The sequence below is a fragment of the Cantharellus anzutake genome (genome assembly GCF_015039405.1).
Source record: "Cantharellus anzutake strain C23 chromosome Unknown EI90scaffold_167, whole genome shotgun sequence".
Lineage (NCBI taxonomy): Eukaryota > Fungi > Basidiomycota > Agaricomycetes > Cantharellales > Hydnaceae > Cantharellus > Cantharellus anzutake.
Window position 1 is genome coordinate 38,278 of NW_024067117.1, and position 23,113 is coordinate 61,390.

At 54.1% G+C, this 23,113-nt stretch overlaps 1 protein-coding gene across 1 annotated transcript; it reads left to right on the forward strand.

The window, feature by feature from the left end:
- Positions 1–9,594: 9,594 nt before the first annotated feature.
- EI90DRAFT_3136659 (uncharacterized protein) lies at positions 9,595–10,446 on the forward strand (the record flags this gene model as incomplete). Its single annotated transcript, XM_039064803.1, has 1 exon — positions 9,595–10,446. The coding sequence occupies one exon, from the start codon at positions 9,595–9,597 to the stop codon at positions 10,444–10,446; it is 852 nt and encodes a 283-aa protein (XP_038908305.1).
- Between the last annotated feature and the right edge of the window lie 12,667 nt (positions 10,447–23,113).

Genomic DNA, 23,113 nt, shown 5'->3' on the forward strand with positions numbered 1-23,113 from the left:
TCCTTTGCCAATTGATGACTCACAAGACATCAGCATGTTCTTGGGGGTTATGAGGACAGGTACAGCAAGGGAGTGTAAGGGCATGCTGCACCTGTCATATCCATCTGTCAGGGACTCATCCGGGGTCGAGGGGGTCCGGGTGTAGTGTCCGGGACCGAGAGCCTGGCGGGGGGCGGATTGGGCATGCGTACTGACAGGCCCGATGCGGGACAGTGGTCCCTGGCCACTTAGACTGAAGTGGAAAGTTGTTATTGTCATTAAAGGAGAGATATTGTACTACTTACCTGAAGTGTGTCAGGGACCGACCCGGGGTCGAGAGCGCCCGGGTGTATTGCCCGAGGCTGAGGGTCCGGTAGGTATGACGCAGGCGCGCGTAACAACGGGCCCGAAGCAGACAAGGGTCCCTGGCCACTGAGACTAAAGTGGGAAATGTGTTATTGTTATTATCAAGGGAAGTGTAAGCTACTTGCCTAAAGTGAGAAATGTGAGAAGAAGGTTGCTTCTCAGTTCCCACTTAGGCTGTGTTTATATACATGTGGTTGGAGGCCACGTGGGAAGCGCCATGTCACCCAAGCACACAGCCACCTCCGTCCGGGTACCTCCGTAAGAGGCCCTAGGAGCATCCGGTGTGCAGGGGGTCGTCCAGTGTGTCCGGGTTCGGGCGCATTACACTGCAGCCGGGTCAGTGGTACATTGATACAAAGGAAGTCGTCCATGTGATAAGAAAGGAATAAAGGGGAAAGAGATAGAAAAGAAGGGGAGGAAGAAAGGGAAGGGAAAAAGGGGAAGAGGGGGGAGGTCGGGAGGAGCGGATGGTGGGGCACCGGGTTAGGTGGGGCCGGGTCAGGCGGGTGTGCCCTGACAAAGTGGAAAGTTGAGAAGAAGGCTACTTCTTCGGTTCCCACTTCAGGTTCGTTTATATACATGCGGCTTGGATCACATGATGGGTGCCACATCACCCTCGCACACAGCCATGACCATCCGGGTGTCTCTGTGGGAGATCCCGAGGGCATCCGGTGCAGGCACGCGTGCTGGGCACAGTGGGAAGTCGCCCGAGGTGCCCGGGCCGGGTACATGGTGGGCACGCTGCAGATGGGTCAATGGTACATTGATACAGAGAAAGTCGTCCATGTAGAATAAAGAGAGAATAAAGAAGAAGTAAGATAAGGAAAAACTGAGGAGGGAAGGATGAGGGGGGAAGAAGGGAAAGGGGAGGAGGTAAGGAAGGGTGGACCAGCGGGGTACCAGGTCAGGTTGGGCCGGGTGGAGCCGGGTCAGGCGGGTGTGCCCTGACATCACCCCCCCCTTAAGCCGCTTCGCCTCGAAGTGGCCAGGTGGTTCTCCCTTTCTCTTCCTGGGGCTTGGGGGTGTGTCCTGTGAAATTCTTCGATTCGGTCGGGGGTGTGGGTTAGGTGGTCCTGCTGGAGCCATTGGTTTTCAGAGTTGTCAGGGACACGTCCGGGGTCGAGAGGGCCCAGGGGTAATGTCCAGCACTGAAGCCATCACGGGGTGTGGAGCGGGCGTGCGTACTGGCGGGCCCAATCCGGGACAGTGGTCCCTGGCCACTCAGTCTGAAGTGGAGAATGTGAGAAGAAGGTTACTTCTTCGGTTCCCACTTCAGGTACATTTATGTACATGCGGCTTGAGTCACATGACGAGTGCCACATCATCCTCGGAGGCAGCCGCAGGCATCCGGGTGTCCCCATGGGGGATCCCGAGAGCGTCCGCTGCATGCGCGCATGCTGGGCACAGCGGGAGGCCGTCCAGGGTGTGTGGGCCGGACGGGTCAATAGTACATCGATACAAAGGAAGGTGGTCTGTGTAGATAGAAAGAAATAAACAGGAAGAGGAAGATGAAAAGAAAGAAATAAAGAAAGAAATAAAGAAAGGGGAAGGAGAGGGAGGAAGGAGGAAGGAGGGGGATAGACAGCGGGGAGCGGGTGTGGTGTGGCCGGGTGGGTCCGGGTGGACCCGGGTCAGGTGGGTGTGCCCTGACAAGAGTTCGGCCAGCCAGTGAACTTTACCAGATACCAGAGTTTCCGGCGTAGCCACTTGGAGTTCAATATCTTCTCGACCTCATACTCTTCCTCTCCTTCTACCAGTTCCGGGCCTGGGCGTGGGTCAGCGGGTCTTTCTGTGATACCGTCTGGGAGGTGCGGCCTGACATTCGTCATGGACACAACTGGGTGGATTCCCTTCTGTCGGGCGGTGAGCTGGAGCTTAATGGCGGCTGGGGAGATGACTTGGGTGATCCTAAAGGGGCCGAGCCACTTGTGGTCCAGTTTTTTAGTCGGACGGTTGGTCGTGTAGTTGTGGGCATTGAGCCAGACTTGGTCACCCTCTCGATACTTAGGGGCCGGGTCCCGGTCCCGGTTGTAATATCGTGCCATCTCGTCCGCTGCGTGCTCTAGGGCTGCCTTTGCCTCCTCTTGCATTTTCATCATCCTTGACGAGAATGCATCGGCGGCTTCCACCTCGGATGTGCATGTGGGTTCTGTCCCCATCCTAGGATGTTGGCCGGTGTCGAGTTCAAAGGGGGTTCGGTGAGTGGAGGAGTGAACGCGGTTGTTGTAGGAGAATTCTGCTAGCGGGAGCCAGTCCACCCAGTCGTCTTGGCGGTGGTTGACGAACACCCGGAGGTAGGCCTCGATCTCTTGGTTGACCCGTTCCGTTTGTCCATCCGTCTGGGGGTGGTAGGGCATTGAAGGGGTCAGCTTGACGCCTAGGAGGTCTGCGAGCTCCTTCGAGAAGCGGGAGACAAAGGCGCTCCCCCTGTCGCTGAGGATTTCCTCAGGGAGCCCATGGTGTCTCCAGACATGCTCCAAGAAGAGTCGTGCGATACCCTCCGAGTCCACAGTCGTCACAGTGGGGACCGCGTGGATGCGTTTAGACAGCCGGTCCACTACGACCAGGATGGCATTATATCCTCTGGACTCTGGGAGCTCCCCTATCATGTCCACTGAGATGACCTGCCAACGATGGGTGGGGATCTTATTTGGGGTAAGCTTCCCGACCTTTCGTGAGGGGAAAGATTTGACGCGGTTGCAGGTGTTGCATCCGCGTACATATCGCCCGACATACTCAGCCATCCGGGGCCACCAGTAGTCACGGGAGATGAGTTCCAGGGTTTTCCATCGCCCCGGGTGCCCCGTCGCCCATGAGTCGTGGTGTAGCCGTACCAGATCATGGCGGAGTTGGGGGTCTTTTGGGACATACACCCTTCCCCGGTACAGGATCAGGTCACCCTGCTTCTCCCATTCATCCGACCTTAACGTCCCTTCACCCAGCTCTCGCATGGCCCTCACTACCTTCTCGTCATGGTCCTTTGCCTCATGTATCCTTCCCAGAATACCCGCCTCTTCACCTTCCACCGAAACTGCCTCTGTCGCGCGGGCTTCGAACCAGGCGGGTTGGAGAAGAGTTAGCCCCTCGTTGTCGTCTCTCCCCTTTGGGTGGTCAGCATGGCGGGAGAGTGCGTCCGGTTTCCCCATGAGCTTCCCGGGATGGTGGACGAGGGTGAAGTGGAAGCGGGAGAGGAAGAGGGTCCATCTAGCCTGGCGTCGATTCAGCCTCTGGGCCGTCCGGAAATAGCTCAGGTTGCGGTGATCGGTGTAGATCTCAACCTTCTCTTCAACGCCTTCTAGGAAGTGCCGCCACTCTTCGAGGGCTCGGACGATCGCCAGCATTTCCTTGTCGTACACTTCGTAGTTGCGTTCTATGTCCGTGAAGTTCGAAGCATCGCATTCAAGCTTGAAGCGGCCGGAGTCTGAAGGGAAGGAGAGGACGGGTGCAGTAGTGACAGCTTCTTTAAGGGCTAGGAAGGCACCGTCCTCATCCGGGCCCCAATTCCAGGCTTGGGTTTTCCGGGTCAGCTTGTGGAGGGGGCGTGCTTTCTCTGAGAAGTCCTTGATGAACCGGCGATAGAAGTTCACGAACCCTAGGAAGGACTGCACCTCCTTCACTTTGGTTGGGACCGGCCAGTCAAGAACTCCACGGACTTTCACGGGATCCATCGCCACGTTGCCCTCAGAGATGACAAGGCCCAAGTACTCAATCCATGTCCGCTCGAATTTACATTTCTCGGGCTTCAGGAAGAGCTTCCTCCTTCGCAGCGTCTCTAGGACCTCCCGTACTACCCTCTGGTGTTCCTCCAGGGTCGCGGTGAAGATGAGGATGTCGTCCATGTAGCAAATGACGACTTCCTGGTCAATGAAATCCCGAAGGATGTCGTTCATCATGGTCTGGAAGGTCGTGGGGGAGTTGCACAGGCCGAAGAACATCACCATGGGTTTGAATAACCCCTGGTTGGTCGCGAACACTGCCTTCCACTCGTCCCCATCTTTGATCCGGACGTTGTTGAAGCCCCAACGTAGGTCTAGGGCCGAAAAGTACTTGGCGTTGCGAAGGCGGGCGAGAACGTCTGAGATGAGGGGGAGCGGGTACGAGTTCTTGACCGTGATTTCGTTCAGTTTCCGATAGTCTTGGACTAAGCGCAACGACCCGTCCTTCTTCTTGACAAAGAAGACTGGCGCCCCCATCGGGGATTTGGACGGGTGTATACGCCCGTTCTGCAGGTTTTCCCGTAAGAACTCGTCCAGTTCTTTCTGCTTGGGTCGCAAGAGAGGGAAGGTCTTTCCTCTGGGTAGCTTCGCGTCTGGCACCAGGTCTATGGCGTGGTCCCAGGGCTTTCGGGGGGGTAGCTGATCGAAGGCTTCCTTAGAGAACACGTCCCGGAAGTCCTGGTAGTGCTCTGGCACCAACGTCTCAAACGGCACGGGCTCTGCCCCCAGGTCGTGGGCCTCCTGGGCCATCCGCTGGGATGGTGTCGTGGTCGCTCTCAGGTCGTATCCCCACCCCGGGGGATGATCGCAGCGTAGATCCCGTCCCCGGGCTCTACCGTGAGGTTTTGGTCATCTCCCACTCGCGGCCCCCTGCAGGAGGATGGGCAGCGGGACATGACGACCTTCTGTCATGCCCAGTCCACCTCTGGGTTGTGATGCAGCAACCACGAGTGCCCTATGATGAGGGATTGGCGTCCCAGGTTTGCAACTGCAAAGCGGGCCCATTCTGTATGTCGTCCAAACGTCAGGAGAGCTTCCAGTTCTTCGGTTATGGCCCCATTCTCGTTCAGGGTGCCATCGACGTTGCGAACGGGTATGGGCTGTGGGAGCGGGGTGGTCTCGAGCCTGTGCTTCCGGACGAAGTCAGGGCTCACGAAGTTCCCGGTGGCCCCTGAATCCAGGAGGGCTGACACTGATATGGGGGCGAGAGAGGTCAGGGCGGTCAACGTCACCGTGAGGTTGAGTGACCTGGGGGATTGTTTGGAAAGGACGTAAATGGTGGGTGGAGACACTGCTACTTCGGGCGTTAGCTCTGGGCATCTCTCACTTCTGTGGGCAGAGGATGCGCTTTTCCTCTTTTTCTTTGTGATAACTCGATGGAATTTCTGCAGTGGTGTTGACTCGCGCACGTTGCGGTATTTACACGGGTTATCTTCTACAGGCGGCCGGGGCGCATCTCTCACCGGTCGCCTTCCTGAAAATCCTCTTCCTGGGGGTCTGGCCTCGTCTCTCCCTCTTCTGCCTCTGGTCCCTCACCCAACTGCCTCTTCAGCCCTTCCATCAAAGCTCGTAGGTCCTCCGGATGCAGGCGTCAGACTCGGTGGACCTTGGGGTGCGGGCACTCTTGTGCGACATGGCCTGGGGCGTTGCAATTGTAGCACAACCCCTTCCGTCTTTGGTCAGTCCTCGATCGGTCGAGGTCCATTGGTTGTGGACCTGTTCCTGACGTGGGACGGGTTGTGGGGGTTGGGGGTGCGGGTGCAGGCGTAGGTCGCGAGGTGGTGGGTGTGGGCCGCGCGTAGGGGGGGGTGGTGGCTAGAGGGGGTCTGGTTGGTGGTGCTTGTGGCTGGGTGGCCTGGAAACGTCGCCACTGGTTGTCGAGGAGGGTGGCCTCGCGTTTCCATTCAGCCCAGGTGGTGGGCATAGGGCGGAGACGGTAAATGCTCTCGCGGAGCCGGGCGTTGATCGCTTGCTCGAAGCGGTCGACCAGCCCTATGTCACCCAGTCTTGAGGCAGGCCCTAATATCTCGAACTCCTGGATGACCTTGTCCACAGAGTCGTTCCCCTGTCAGATGGCCGCCAGCTTCTGCCGGGCGGTGGCTTCCCAATTTGGGTCCTGGAACATGTCGTCGAGTTCCGTGTTGAACTCGTCCATGGTGAGTGCCGGGGACCCTGCCGTCAACAGCGAGATCGTGCGTTGTGTTGCCCATGCTCCTGCCGGCCCTCCCTTCATGTAGGACAACACGAAGAGAATCTGGGAGAGGGCAGTGGGGAACTCGGATGCGCGGACGTGGAAGTAGATTCCACATTCGGCTTTGAAACGGTCCAGGTCCTCACTGGCTCCCGAGAAGGGTGTGGGGGGGGTGACCTTAGGTGGCTTGGGTCTGGGGGCGGGTGTGGGAGCGGGTGTGGGTGTGGGGGTGGGCGCGGGTGCAGGCGCAGGAGCAGGTGGGGGATGGTTAAGGACTTGGTTCTCCACAATAGCCTGCAGTTCCTGGAACCGGGCTAGGAGGTCATCGTACTGTTCTTCCGTCACCATGGCAGGGGAGGCAGGGGAGGCGGGGGAGATGAAGTTGAAGCCTTCTTCTGCTGTCAGGGACTCGTCCGGGGTCGAGGGGGTCCGGGTGTAGCGTCTGGGACCGAGAGCCTGGCGGGGGGCGGATCGGGCGTGCGTACTGACAGGCCCGATGCGGGACAGTGGTCCCTGGCCACTTAGACTGAAGTGGAAAGTTGTTATTGTCATTAAAGGATATTGTACTACTTACCTGAAGTGGAAAGTTGAGAAGAAGGCTACTTCTTCGGTTCCCACTTCAGGTTCGTTTATATACATGCGGCTTGGATCACATGACGGGTGCCACGTCACCCTTGCACACAGCCGTGACCATCCGGGTGTCTCCATGGGAGATCCCGAGGGCATCCGGTGCAGGCGCACGTGCTGGGCACAGCGGGAAGTCGCCCAAGGTGCCCGGGCCGGGTACATGGTGGGCGCGCTGCAGATGGGTCAATGGTACATTGATACAGAGAAAGTCGTCCGTGTAGAATAAAGAGAGAATAAAGAAGAAGTAAGATAAGGAGAAACTGAGGAGGGAAGGATGAGGGGGGAAGAAGGGAAAGGGGGAGGAGGTAAGGAAGGGTGGACCAGCAGGGTACCGGGTCAGGTTGGGCCGGGTGGAGCCAGGTCAGGCAGGTGTGCCCTGACACCATCCCCGGCCATCGACTTCCGGTCCCTCCGATCCCTCCAGTCTACCTCCGCTCCTTCTCCACTAACCTTGGAGCTCCCGTATTCTGCAATCCCCTCGGTACCCCTCGATGGTCACCATCCCCTCCTTTCAATTTATTACCTATGCCTCCCTAAGTACAGAGCCCCGAAGACTTCCGGACAGCTCCGACGTCCGCTAGTGCACTCCCACCTCCGCTGGGCAATACACTCGCCTGCCCTGCAGAGTCCACCTTCAGGCCTATCCCTCCTTTCCGTTTCTGGGTTATTGCCTGCCTTTCCGTTAACCCCGTAACCCGACTCGTCGGTAATATTCAGTCAGCTAATGTTTAACCCCGTTAGCTCCACTCCACTCGGCTCCACCATTTGCGGACCCGTCTTCGCTGTAACTATATATATATCCAACTTGTACATAGGTTACACTTCAGTAATAAAATCGACTAGAGTTTACCCCCCTTCAGTTCTGGTTGCCAGTTAGTAAGTTAGGGCATGGATGTGTTACTTGGCACAGCGCTCCTGGCATAAGTCACTGAGGCCGAAGCCCTCCGCCACAGAGACTTTCCCTCATCTCAACCTGGTCTCTGACAGCACTGCACCATGCCACTCCCCTTCTCTTCTTCCCCTCTATCCTTATACAGTGCAAGCAGGCTAGAGATCTAACCCCCTAAATGCAAGCAAATTCATGGGGAGGGAGTCTGGGATGTCCTAAGCTCGTCCTAGGTTCAGTCTGGGTGCTAACAAAACAAAAATAATCACAAAAACTTGTTAAGAATTATGTACCCCTGGTCCATCTTGGACAATCATCAGGGATTCCTTATAATACTCAAGGAGTCAAGCTTAGAATTTCTCTCTCTTACTTGGATCTCTCAGCACTACAGTCTCTTTGTAGTCAAAAGGGAGGTCGCTTTTCCATTCCTGTGTGTACAGAGCTTTTAAACACATGGAACGGCAATAATGTGGAAAAACAAATGAAAAGAAAATATAAAATGAAAGATTGTTGTTACGGACACCATGTGGACCATTAAGTATGGCCGATAAGTCCAATGGCCAATGTGGAAGTTCAATAAAAGAAAGACAGGAGTGATAAGTGGGCCATATCTGCTAATAATTGCCATCCTCCACCAATTTCCACCATCACACTACACTCATCCATCTCTTCCTACCCATAGCATCCCTTCCTGACCTCTCCATTAGATTCCCCAGGTTCATAGCTTTCTCCCGATACCAAATTTGTCCCAAATGGTTGAGATTTGACTGAGTGGTGGGCATGATAATCGTAAAATTGGCCTGTGCACAGGGTTAGACATCCCAGACAGTGTCCGTGAGAGTCCCCATGTCAATTGGATCTTCATACGCATCCTTTGTGATTCTTCTGAATTTTTCTGAGCACTCCAGAGTGCATTTTGGTTGTTTGTTTACTTCAGTACAGCTTGTGATTTCCATTTTGGGCTGAAAACAAGTTTCACAATCTCCCAAAGTGCAGACCTCAGCTCTGCTGCATGGGACTTTCGACACCGCCACCTTCACATGCCTTTCAACATTGTGCAGAACCTCACGGTAAGATGAGAAATCGTCACCACCATTGTTCCACAACGGCTGGGTCGATCTGGATGAAAGTCGGGGAATCCATATTTATGATTTTTCTCTATTCTCCGAGCCCTTGATCGTCTTTTGGTGGCCAGTAGTGCCAAGCATAGTTTTTGGGCTAGACCAATTCAGTACCAGCATGTTATGTGCAATTGTACTCCATAATAAAATGAAATAAAATGTTTTTATGCACCATGGGCATTGGTAGGTGATCATCACATATGGGGAATCCTTAAGGAACATAAACTGCGAAAATACTGGCAGTGCAAGGTATAGTAGGTTATCCCACCTACAACGGATGACCCCCTTTCTCCCACATCTGTAGCATGGACATGTCCGATGCTGAGCATCCCACATGGGTACTGCGATGCTGGGCATGCCATACATTCTTACTTGTACTTCTCTCCTCTGACACTCAGGATCGACCGTGGAGCCACCCACAACAACCCGGCTTCATCCGAGGCTGATGTGGCACCTCCACATGACCTACTTTCACATGTATATAAACTAAGCCGAAGCAGGGCTGGGGAGGCAGCCTTCTTCTTATTCCTGCTTCAGCCTAAGAAGCCACACAGGGACACAAGCCCAAGTAAGGGCTACCCATCATACGGTCTCACCACCCCACCATCGTCTGGGCCGCTAGCGCCAAGCACTATGCTGCTACCTCCACCTCTTTAGAGCCATCCTTGACAGGGAGAAGATGAGAATGACGGACCAATCATCGATCCTATGCTGTTTGCTGTGTCTCTGTTGAGAATCCTGCATGCAGCCTTATCCCCAGGAAGCAGTGATAGACCATCTTCATCCTCATCCCTTGGCACTACCATTCCCCCAGCCCATGCCCATGTGAAGAGGTGTGCAACAGATGACCTAGAACAGATTATGTCATTCTCTTCATCATCAAATTGTATTGTGTCCTCCTCACCTCTCCATTCAACATTTGAGCTTCCCAAACATGCATATGGACATCTTGGCAACCTGTCACCTATCAAGTGGGATCTCACAGACAACTGTGACTTGGCATTGAAGACCCAGACCAAATTGATGAAAGGAATCTATGAAACTTGGCATGAGTTTCAGAAGGTGAAGGTGTTAGTGGAGAGAGCCATCAATGCAGTAGATGCAACAAATGCTCAGCTGGCATTAGGAGGGATGTATGTGTCTAAGGTCCAGACACAACTCCTGACATGGGAGGAGACAGAGAAGTCAAAGGAGGATGGTGGTCGCATCAAGGGAACATTCGGTCGTGTTGTGACACATCAGGGCTTTTTGAGGGACCAAGCCAAGCATAATCAAAGAAAATTAGATGAGGGAGAGTTGGAGAGGCTAAAGGAAGAGGCCAGGGAGTGGTGGAAGAAGCTCAATGAGGCACAAAAAGCAGAGGTTGCAAGATGGCATGAAGAAAAAGGGCACTTTGCTGCACTCAAACAGAAAGTATCTCCTAAGCCATCAGAGGTCTTAATGAGGGCCTGGATGGCTGAAAACTACCCACAGCTTCAACAGAACAAGAATCCTGTGACACTGGAGGCCCTGGAGAACATAGAACAAGCAGTGATGGACAGAGACAACAGTCCAGCATGAGCATGCGAAAGCGGTGTCACTGTTAGAACCAGGCAAGAGCAGACAATTCCGGAGTGGAACCGGAGACTTAGCAAGGAGGGACCTTGGCCTCAGCAACTCAAGGGGAGCACTGTGCCATTGCTCTTTGTCCATTTGGTCCTTAATTTTAGAAGCAGTGAGCAGGAAGTCTCTAGGGGGCATTTCTGGTCAATTCTAGACTGAGGGTCTAAAACGAGTATGTACAAGCACCTGTATATAGTGGGGAGACAAAAGCACAAGGAAATCAAAGGGGGTCCAAATTGGAACAAAGGTGTCCAAACGGAGACAAGGGGATGACAGAAGTGGAGCGGTACTGAAGGTCATGGGTTAGACTCTATGGTACATCCAAAAGGAGGTAGGGAGGGTGAAGCCCAGAGTGTCAGGGCACACCTGCCTGACCCCGCACCATACTGCCCTACTCCGCTTCCCCCGCTATCACTCCCCATCCCTCCTTCCTCACTTTTCCCCTTTCTCTCTATTTCTATTCTATGGTCGATTTCCCTTTTCTCCATGTACCACTACATACCTAACCCCGTTCCCCTGATCGTCGTATGCACTGTGCACACTCCTGCCTACCAAGCGGCTACCTCCAGGATCTCCTGCAGAGACACCCAGGGAGGTGCAGCTGTGTGCGGAGATGACGTGGCTTCCTCCACGTGACCCTAACCGCATGTATATAATAGCGCCTGGGGTGGGAACAGAAGAAGCAGCCTTCTTCTCAACTTCCCACTTCAGCCTAAGTGGTCGGGGACGCTCACCCCGCGACGGGACCGCCACTACGCATAGCCGACACCTGTCCCATCGAGTCCCTCGCGCCGGGACCTCGCCACTTTTGGAGCTGTCCCTGACACAGAGGGGCAGGAGGATGAGGTGAAGTGGGGTTGATGACTAACTGGCTAAAATGAAAGGAAGCAGTAGTCCAAATAGGGATGAGGGAAAGTGCGAAAGATACATTACAAGTGGCAAAAGTGCTGAGTATGGTCCGTGAAGCTCGGAGGTTGCAGAGCTTATGGAGGTTGCAGAGGTGGGGTTGGAAGTCCGAGGAATATTGGCAATGGTGTTTACATAGAATGAGGTCACCAATGCAATGGACTTAAGCCGAGGTGGAGTCAAAGTCCAAGGTCAGAACCATGATGGAATCTCAGAGTGAAGGTATGGGCGGTGTCCAAGTATGGGGTACAGGACAGCAGGAGGTCATAACTTGGCGGAGGTTAGCAGAAGAGGGATGGAGGAGAGGAGTGAGGTGAAGAGGTGACATGAGGAGCGAGGAGGGGAGTGGTGAGGAGTGATAGGAGTGATGAGGAGGAGTGAGAGGAGAAGTGATGTTTGGCCTGAAGATGGATATCAGAGTGGAACGGAGGTAGGGTAGGACTCCGGAGGTGGTGAAGCAGAGGGTCCAGGAGTCGGATCGGGATCGGGTATGTATGGATATGACAGTCACAGCATGTCACACTTCACCATTGAGGGGTGAATTGTCAGGGCCCGGCCTTGGACTCGGAGGCTCCCTGACCTCAACCTCCATCTAACCTGTCCTCACACTATGCAGGGCATGAGATGTATAGTAAAAGGAAGAGAGTATATACACTTGCCTATGTGGGGCATGAGATGAGAAGAAGGGTAAAGGTCTCATCTCCCCGCATGGTTGCTATATAAAGGAATGGGTCACATGCCCACAACTATACAGCTCCTAGAGTTGTGTAGTGTGACCCAGAGGGAACATCCAGGTGGCAGTGCCCAGTAAGTGTGGGAACGTTCTGGGCGAGTTGCTTGCCCAGAATTGTGGCTGTGACCCGTGGGAACATTCTGGGCAAGCCGCTCACTCAGAAAGTTCCCACACTATCCCGTGCATGCATACAACACACAAAGGCAACAAGGCAACAGTCAAAGAATAAAGGGGGTAAAGTAGGTGGGGAGTCCGGGGCACCCTAAGGCAGGGTGCTGAACCCTGACATGAATGGATTGTTTTAGCACTTCCTCACATGCTCACCTTGTAACATAGAAATCCTTATAATATTGGTTGTGATTGGTAGATATTTACATTCCTAATACTTTAGGAATTTATCAATTTTTTTACTCAGGTGTTGCAATGCTATGGTTTGGATTAGTGAAATGTTCACCATTGGGGGGTGAAAAACTGTATTCAATTTTCAGACTGTCCCCTCAATTCAGTTCTCATTATTTCTTGGGTCTCCGAAAGTATTTTCCATTTTTTCTTCCTCAATTTTGCAAATAATTATATATCCTGAAAGCACTTCAAAGGCACTACAGTTCCTGAAAATTTTGATTTTTTCCCTAATTATTTTTTTCAACTTTTTAGAAGTCCCTATTTTTCAAATTTTCCTCATTTCCCTCTAGATTCCCCCCTCATTCTCCCCCATTTCCCCCCCCCCCCCCTCCATATTCCGCAAGCCCAAAAGTGATTAAGTTGCCAGATTAATCATCAGGCAGCATCACAACTTAACCAGGTTCGGATTGAACCAGAAACCAAACTGTCACTGACAAAATTACTTGATATTTAATAGAGGTACGAGATTAAATTAGACTTGTGTGCAGTCGGCATAAATGCACTCTTTGTTCTCTTTTCACACATGGCATATTTCCTGGTGGTGCTTTATCTTATGCACCATGGATGGATGGATGGATGGATGTATTCATTTTAAAGTACGTATCTGTGCCTATCGGCATATGCCATACTATAATGATGCAGGTGAAAAATGTTTGGAAAGTAGTAGGTGGAGAGGAGTTAAGCGTCAATGGGTGGATGAGACATCGAGTATCAGGTGGTATGGAGAGTAAAGCGGAGTGAAGAAATAACACATAAGGACATGCATCCCCTGCACTGGAAAATAGTAACAAATGATGTGGAGAAATGTAAAGCATAGTGAAGAAATAGTGCATAGAAGAGACACGCAACCCCCAGTGCAGGGGGTGCACAGTTTGCTGCTGTAAGCCCAGAAAGGTGACGAAGAAAGTGGGGTGTGTGGGCACAGTTCTTGTGGGTGAATTGGGTGAAGGCTCCATGTGTTGTTGGATTGATACCCCAGGCCTAGGGTTTGGCTATGTCTCGGTTGGCTGTTCAGCATGACAGCAGTTCTTGTGGGTGGGTTGAGGCGAAGCATGTTCTTGTGAGTGTCATATCCATACAATCCCGACCCCCGCTCCGGGCTCCCGGAACTCCGAACCTGACTTCCGGAGCCCTACTTCCCTTCCGTCACCTCCTCCTTGCCGACTCCCAAGAGGTTATCCCACCTCCGGCTCTGACACCACCTTCGGTCCGACTCCGGGACATTCCGGGTCCGACCCCAACCTCGACACCTTCCAGACGAGTATGCAAAACCTAAGCTCCTGACTCCGGACCTCCGCTCCGGAATCCCGTTCGCGTCTCTGTCTCCGGAACCTCCGGTCTTAGCTCCGACCTCGGACTTTGACCCCACCTCCGCTTATACCCATTGTATTGGTTAGCTCATTCCATTTAATTATTGTTTGCCAATATTCCGGAGTTTAACTTCCGAGTTCGGACTTTCCGGACTTATGTCGGACCTTGCAACTATTGCATTGCTCCATTCAATTCTGCTATTCTCCCTCATTCCTATTTGGGCTGCTGCTTCCTTTCTATTCAGTCAGCTAGCCATTCCCCACTCCCAACCTCCTTCCTTCCTCCTTGGGCCTTGGCCCTTCACTCCTCCTTTGGGAAACACCATTGAGTCAAACCCTTGACCCTCGGTGTTGTTCCTCTTTCCATCTCCCTTTGTCTCCTTTTGTCCTACCCTTGTTCCTTTTGATTCCGGACCCTTCCTTATATACAATGTACCTAGTAACTTGTAACCTCAGTCCGAAATCGACATGAATTCCCCCAAGAGACTTTCCCTCTGCTAGATCCGAAATTAGGGACCCCTAGGACAACCAGCAATGGCACAGCGCTCCGCCTGAGTCACTGAGGCCGAGGTCCTTCCATGCTAAGTCTCCGATTCCACTCCGGAGTCGTCCGAATCCGCAAGTTCTAACAGTGAGATTGCATCTCGGTTGGCGGTTCAGTGTTTAGGATGCAGCCGAGGGTGTTAAGTGGCTTCCAGCTCATGTGTTCAATAAAGACATGTGGTGGAGGGGCCGTCGGTTGAAGAGGTAGTGGAGAGAAATGAAAGTTTTGCAGTGATGGCAGCCTGGCGTTACCACTATCACACCTCATCACTCTAAGAGGTAGTGGAGAAAGTGAGAAGGAAGTGAGTTGGGGTGATTGTCAGGGCACACCCGCCTGACCCCGCGCCACACCCCATGCCGTACCGCACTACCCCATTATCACTCCCTGTCTCCCCTCCCCCATTTTCCCCCTTCTCTCTATCTCTATTTCTATTTCTATTCTATGGTCGATTTCCCTTTCTCCATGTACTACTACATACCTGACCCCGCCCCCCTGATTGCCGCACGTGCCACGCACACTCCCGCCTACTGAGCGGCCACCTCCGGGATCTCCCGTGGAGACACCCAGGGAGGTGTGGCTGTGTGCGGAGATGACGTGGCTTCCTCCACGTGACCCTAGCCGCATGTATATAATAGTGCCTGGGGTGGGAACAGAAGAAGCAGCCTTCTTCTCAACTTCCCACTTCAGCTTAAGTGGTCGGGGATGCTCACCCTGCGACGGGATCGCTGCTATGCACAGCCGCTACTCGTCCCACCGAGTCCTGCACACAGGGACCTCGCCGCTTTCGGAGCTGTCCCTGACAGCAGAAGAAGGCTTCAACCTCATCTCCCCCGCCTCCCCCGCTATGGTGACCGAAGAGCAGTACAATGAACTGCTGTCCCAATTCCACGAGCTCCAGGCCATCGTAGAAAGCCAAGCTCAGAACCAACCCCCAGCCGCGCCTGCACCGGCGCTGGTCCCCGCACCAACACCAGCACCCGCCCCTAGACCCAAACCACCTAAAGTCGCCCCCCCCCACTGCCTTCTCTGGAGCAGCCGAAGACCTTGACCGCTTCAAGGCTGAATGCGGCATATATTTCCACATCCGAGCAGCGGAATTCCCCAACCCCCTCTCCCAGATCCTCTTTGTCCTGTCCTATATGAAGGGAGGGACTGCAGGGGCATGGGCGACGCAGCACACCATCGCACTACTGACAGCGGGCTCCCCCCGACTGTCAGGGGACGCGCGTGCTCGCGCAAGATGCTCCGATAACCTAGTTGTGATTAAAGCCAGGGGAAAGGGATGTCCCCATCTTAGGGTCAGCTATATACATGTAGAGTCCGGCAATAAGGAAACCAAACAGATTGCCGATAGAATCACGTGATCATAGAATGTTCCAGAACAATGCCGGAGATGATCCGGGTCACCGGGGCTTAGGTAAGCGGAGTAGACGGGAATTACCGGCATACTTCCCACGCGCATACGCGCAGCCGGCATAGGGTCCAGGGTCATTGCTGATCCCTGACACCGACTCACCATGGACAAGTTCAACACGGAACTCGATGCCATGTTCCAAGATCCGAACCGGGAGGCCACAGCCAGACAGAAGCTGGCCACTCTGCGGCAGGGCAGCGACTCCGTGGATAAGATCATCCAGGAGTTTGAGATCCTCGGACCCGCCTCGCGGCTAGGGGACGTAGGGCTAGTGGACCGCTTCGAACAGGCGATCAACTCCCGGCTCCGTGAAAGCATCTACCACCTCCACCCCATGCCAACGACCTGGGCCGAGTGGAGACACGAGGCCAGCCTCCTTGACAACCAATGGCGGCATTTCCAGGCAACACAACCCTGCTTAGCCCCCACCTGGCCCCCACTCTTGCCCCCGAGACCCCCACTCCCTGCCACTCTCCCACAGCCACGCCCCTTACCCACCGCCGCCACACCCCAGCCCCCGCCCCCTGCCCCCCGACAGGAGCAGGGCCACAACCCATGGACCTTGACCGCTCAAGGATCGACCAGAGGCGAAACGGGCTGTGCTACAATTGCAACACACCAGGGCACATCGCGCGGGATTGCCCACAACCGAAAACCCACCGAGCCAGACGGATGCACCCCAAAGATCTCAGGGCGCTCATGGAGGGGCTGAGGAGACAGCTGGTAGATGGACCAGAGGCAGAGGGAGAAGGGCAGGAAGCGGAGGCCCAAGAGGATTTTCAGGAAGGCGACCAGTGAGGGACGCATCCCGGCCGCCTGCAGGCAATAGTACCAACTCATGTAGATACCGTGAGGCACCTAAGTCAGCACCGACGTTGTAAGCATGCTAGGGATGTAACCCAGCAGCAAACAAGAAAAGAAAAAGGGGGCAAAGAAAATCTTACTACCGGTGTGGCCGCACACGGTCCCGGTGCAAGTGCATGATACTAATAAACTCTTTTAAAACTCAGAACTCACCCTGGTCCTTCTTGGACAGTCGTCAGGGAGTCAGACTAAGCTCTTTAAACGTGTGGAAGGGTCGCTCAACACCACAGTCTTTGTAGCACAGATGAGGGGTCCAACAACTGTAAGTACAACGCAAACTGGGTGTATATATAGAAAAAAAAGAGAAATCAGAACAAAAAACAAGTAAAATAGCCGATGGATGGTGGCGATAGAAACAGGAAGAATGTTGAGAGCTCGGCTAAGAAACAATAAGGCAAAAAAATGTCCACAAGGTAACAATAAAATCAATAATTGAGGCCCATAAGGTCAATATCAGCCATCAATCTCGCTTCTCCACCGCATATCCGCCATCCTAACTCCCGTCCCGTCCTTCCATCCTCTTCTCCTGATCCGTCGCTGTCCTTCAAGCTCAAAATCGTGTGAATTGGTGGAAAATTGGTGGAGATATGGGGGAAATGGTGGATATCTGTGAATTTTGGGGAAGTGGCAATATGAGTCTTGAGAAAAAAAGCATGAAAAAAATTGGAAAAAAATGTGGAAATGTGCCGTGGGCATTGTGAATGTGTCGGAGGCTTGAGGGTGCTCGTTGGAGCCTCGAAAAACGTGGTTCTGGCCTTGTTTGTGTGGTACTTGCTGTGCCCTCCTACAATGTCTAAATTCCACCGAGTCATCGCCAAGAAAAAGAGGAAAACCGCGTCCTCAAACAGAGAGATACCAAGCACGGCACCGGAGGTAGCGGTCCCGCCACCCGCCATCTACGTGCTGTCGAAGCAACCCCCAGATCCCTCAACCTAGCCGTAAAGCTAACCGCCCTGACCTCCCTCGCTACCGTCTCTGTATCAGCCCTCTTAGACTCAGGAGCCACCGGGAACTTTGTGAGCCCCGAGTTCGTCAGAAAGCACGGGCTCGAGACAACCCCGCTCCCCCAACCCATCCCAGTCCGCAACGTTGATGGGACCCCAAACGAGAACGGGGCCATAACTGAGGAGCTAGAGGCCCTTCTGACATTTGGACAGCACACGGAGTGGGCCCGCTTTGCCATCACAAACCTAGGGCGGCAGTCCCTCATCATAGGCCATTCGTGGTTGCTGCACCACAACCCAGAGGTAGACTGGACGCGGCAAAAGGTCAGTATGTCTCGCTGCCCATCCTCCTGTCGGTCAATGTGAGGGCACGCCGACCAGGACCCCGTAGTGGAACCAGGGGACGGGATCTACGCCGCTATCATCCCTCCGGGGTGGGGACATGAACTGAGAGCGACCACGACTCCGTCTCAGCGGATGGCCCAGGAAGCCTGTGAACCGGAAGCAGAGCCCGCGCCGTTCGAGGCACTGGTCCCAGAGCAGTACCAGGACTTCCGGGACGTATTCTCGAAAGAGGCCTTCGACCAGCTGCCCCCACGGAAGCCCTGGGACCATGCGATAGACCTGGTGCCAGACGCCAAGCTCCCGAGAGGGGGGACCTTCCCCCTGTCACGACCAGAGCAGAAGGAACTAGACAAGTTCCTGCATGAGAACCTGCGGAACGGGCACATACAGGCGTCCAAATCCCCGATGGGAGCCCCAGTCTTCTTTGTCAAGAAGAAGGATGGAACACTGCGCCTAGTCCAGGATTACCGGAAGCTCAACGAGATCACAGTCAAAAACTCGTACCCCCTCCCACTCATTTCGGACATCCTCGCATGCCTCCGAAACGCCAAGTACTTCTCAGCGCTAGATCTGCACTGGGGATTTAACAACATCCGCATCAAGGACGGTGACGAGTGGAAGGCGGCGTTTTCGACCAACCGTGGGCTATTCGAGCCCACCGTCATGTTCTTTGGCCTGTGCAACTCCCCAGCGACCTTCCAAATGATGATGAACGACATCCTCCGGGACTTCATTGAGGTCGTCATCTGCTACATGGACGACATTTTGATCTTCACTGCCACCCTGGAGGAGCACCGGAGGGTTGTCCGAGAAGTCCTGGGGACGCTGCGGAAGCGGAGACTCTTCTTGAAGCTGGAGAAGTGTAAGTTTGAGTGGAAGCGGATCGAGTACCTCGGCCTCATCATCTCCAAGGGAAGCGTCGCGATGGATCCCGTGAAAGTCTGCGGAGTTCTCGACTGGCCAACCCCAACCAAGGTCAAAGAAGTACGGTCTTTCTTGGGGTTTGTCAACTTTTACCGCCGGTCTATTAAAGACTTCTCCGAGACCACCTGCCCCCTCCACACGCTGACTTGCAAAACCAAGGCATGGGCCTGGGGACCAGACGAGGACCATGCCTTCCATGCCCTTAAAGACACCGTCACCTCTGCCCCGGTCCTCGCCTTCCCCGCCGATACAGGTCGCTTCAAACTCGAGTGCAACGCCTCTAACTTCGCCACCGGAGCAGTACTATCCCAGCTCCAGACAGATGGAGAGTTCCACCCCGTAGCCTTCATGTCCAAGGGTTTCACGGACGTAGAGCGTAACTACGAAGTGTACGACAAGGAGATGCTCACAATAGTGTGCGCCCTTGAGGAGTGGCAGCATTTCCTACAAGGAGCGGAGGAGAAAGTCGAGGTCTACACCGACCACCGCAACTTAGGATATTTCTGCACCGCGCAACGGCTGAACCGGCACCAAGCGCGGTGGTCCCTTTTCCTCTCCCAATTCCACTTCACCCTCATCCACCACCCCGGGAAACTCATGGGAAAGCCAGACACGCTCTCTCGCCACGCGGACCACCCGAAAGGCAAGGACGACAATGATGGGCTAACCCTCCTCCAACCTGCTTGGTTTGAGGCCCGTGCAGTGGAGGTGGTCTTGGTAGAGGGTGAGGAGACGACTATCCTCGAGAGGATTAGCAGGGCAAAGGACCTAGATGAAAAGGTGGTGAAGGCGATGTGGGAACTGGGAGAGGGCACACTGAGGTCAGATGAGTGGGAGAAGCAAGGAGAGCTGGTTCTGTACAGAGGGAAGATATATGTCCCAAAAGACCCACAGCTCTGCCATGACCTAGTGTGGCTACACCACGAGGCATGGGTGACGGGACACCCAGGATGGTGGAAAACCCTGGAACTCATCTCCCGCGACTACTGGTGGCCACAGATGGCGGAGTATGTCGGGCAGTACGTCTGCGGGTGCGACACCTGCAACCGTGTCAAATCCTTCCCCTCCCGCAAAGTGGGGAAGCTCATCCCGAACAAGATCCCTGCCCGCCGCTGGCAGGTGATTTCAGTGGTCATGATCGGAGAGCTCCCCGAGTCAAAGGGCTACAATGCAGTCCTGGTCGTGGTGGATCGCCTATCCAAACGCATCCACACAATCCCCACAGTGACGACAGTGGACTCGGCGGGGATCGCGTGGCTTTTCCTCGAACATGTCTGGAAGCACCACGGCCTCCCTGAGGAAATCCTCAGTGACAGAGGGAGCGCCTTCGTCTCACGATTCTCAAAGGAACTCGTGGACCTCCTCAGCGTCAAGCTCACCCCCTCGACGCCCTACCACCCCCAGACAGATGGGCAGATGGAGAGAGTAAACCAAGAGGTAGAAGCCTACCTCCGGGTATTTGTCAACCACCGCCAAGATGATTGGGCGGACTGGCTCCCGCTAGCGGAGTTCGCCTATAACAACCACGTCCACTCCTCCACTCGCCACACCCCTTTTGAGCTCAACACTGGCCAACACCCCAGGATGGGGACGGAACCCACATGCACATCCAAGGTAGAAGCCGCTGACGCCTTCTCATCAAGGATGATGAAGATGCAAGAAGAGGCGAAAGCGGCGCTAGAGCATGCGGCAGATGAGATGGCCCGCTACTATGACCGGAACCGCGAGGCAGCCCCTACGTACCAAGAAGGCGACCGGGTCTGGCTCAGCACCCAGAACTACACAACTGACCGCCCAACCAAGAAGCTAGACCACAAATGGACTGGCCCCTTCACGATTGTTAAAGTCATCTCCCCTGCCACCGTCAAACTCCGGCTCACTGCCCAACAAAGAGGGATCCACCCAGTCGTATCCATGATGAACATCAGACCGCACCGCCCCAATGAAATCACGGAACGCCCCACCGAACCCCGCCCTGGCCCAGACCTTGTAGATGGAGAAGAGTATGAGGTCGAGAAAATCCTGGACTCTAAGTGGCTACGCCGAAAACTCCGGCACCTGGTAAAGTATACAGGCTGGCCACACTCAGAAAACCAGTGGCTCATGTGCGACCACCTGACCCATGCCTCCGACCTAGTTGAGGAGTTCCACCGAACGCACCCCCACGCCCCAGGGAGAGAGAAGGAGAACCACCCAGCCACTTCAAGGCGAAGCAGCTTAAGGGGGGGTGATGTCAGGGCACACCTGCCTGACCCCACGCTGCACCCCACGCCGTACCGCACTACCCCATTATCACTCCCCGTCTCCCCTCCCCCATTTTCCCCCATCTCTCTATCTCTATTTCTATTTCTATTCTATGGTCGATTTCCCTTTCTCCATGTACTACTACATACCTGACCCTGCCCCCCTGATCGCCGCATGCGCCGCGCACACTCCTGCCTACTGAGCGGCCACCTCCGGGATCTCCCACAGAGACACCCAGGGAGGTGCGGCTGTGTGCAGAGATGACATGGCTTCCTCCACGTGACCCTAGCCGCATGTATATAATAGTGCCTGGGGTGGGAACAGAAGAAGCAGCCTTCTTCTCAACTTCCCACTTCAGCTTAAGTGGTCGGGGATGCTCACCCCGCGATGGGATCGCCGCTATGCACAGCCGCTACTCGTCCCACCGAGTCCCGCATGCAGGGACCTCGCCGCTTTCGGAGCTGTCCCTGACAGTGATGGCCCTCCTGGCACTACCACTATTGTGCCCCATGATCCCAAGAGGTAGTGGAGAAAGAAGGAAGAAGGGTGTTGGGGTGATGGCAGGACTTGAACCTGCACTCCTCCGGCCTGCCCATGGACTTATGGAGGCTACCATTGGCGCTACCACTATTCGCCTCACCATCCCAAAAGGTAGTGGAGAAGAGAAGAATAAGGAAGGGTTGGGGTGACGGTGGGACTTGAACCCACAGTCCTCTGGCCAATCCCATCTGGGCTTATGGAGGTCACCATTGGTGTTGCCACTATCACGCTCGTCATCCCAAAAAGGTAGTGGTAAGAAGAAAAAGGAAGGGTTGGCTTGATGGCAGGATGTGCACCCGCGCTCTTGCATCTCTCCAGCCAGTGCAGCTCTGGGCTTACGGGGTTGCGGTTGATTGGCATTACCACAGTGGCCACGTCATCCTCCCTTCAGCTGTTAGAGGCCTAATTAGTTTTAAACAGGGGCACTGCGTGAAGGTTTAGGCCCATGCCGGGTGTTCACTGTGGTAGCAGAACTCCCCCTCGACTCACATCCATCGTCGAGGCCCTCTTATGCACCATACCCACTATCGGCCTTACATGTGAAGTCACCAGTTGCTGGAACCTTCCGGGGCATTCTGGATTGTTGTGGGAGATCGCCAGAATATTCCTGCCCAGTCTGTGCTTGCACAACAGTTTATTTTACATATAATATCATTGTAATACATTTCATGTATGTATAAATATGCACAGACGTGCGTTGAGCAAAATCATCAGAAAAGTTTCTAGCTTACCTCTGGTCTCGCGAGTATAACTGCTGAAGTAAGCGGATTGCCTTATCAGGAATCCCTACATTACAACATTACACATACTGTCCCTTCCAAGGTTACAAGTCATGCCGATTCAGGTTTATTGCTGCTGCATTCCTGGGTTGATTTCTCTGGGTGATCTCATATGTGTGTTTTGTCCACCTATGCTACAGGGCTCTGGCCCTCTTATACCTTATCCTCTGCTGAAGGCATTATCTTTCTTAGTCTTGTTCTTTTGGCCTGTATACTGTTTTTTGACAAAGTCTTTCCTTGGACTACCTTGCTTCCGGTAACCTCGCCGAGAGGGAGGTGTTGTGACCTTCGGTTACTCTCGATGGGTGGGATCCCGATTGCTTACTCAGGTTTTTCTAGGTTTCCTTTTTCGGTTGTTTCCCTCCTTATTCCTCGTTGTCCTCGTTTTTTGCGTAACCCGGTCTCCTGCCTATTGTAAACTAACCGGGTCGTCTTCTATTCCAGAGGTTCTGGCATTTGCCGGGACTGTTGCCCCGCTAATCTGTTGCGTCTCCTCCTGCGTGCACACAAGTGGTTTCTTTTCAAGCATTTATTGTACCATGTTCAAACCATTGCGAAGCACGGATTGCAGTGAGCGACCGGGACCGAACTGTTAGCCCTATCACAACCAGTCTTTAAAATTACTCGCGTAGCTGAAATGATCATGAACAAATATGCACAGTAATGATACAAATCA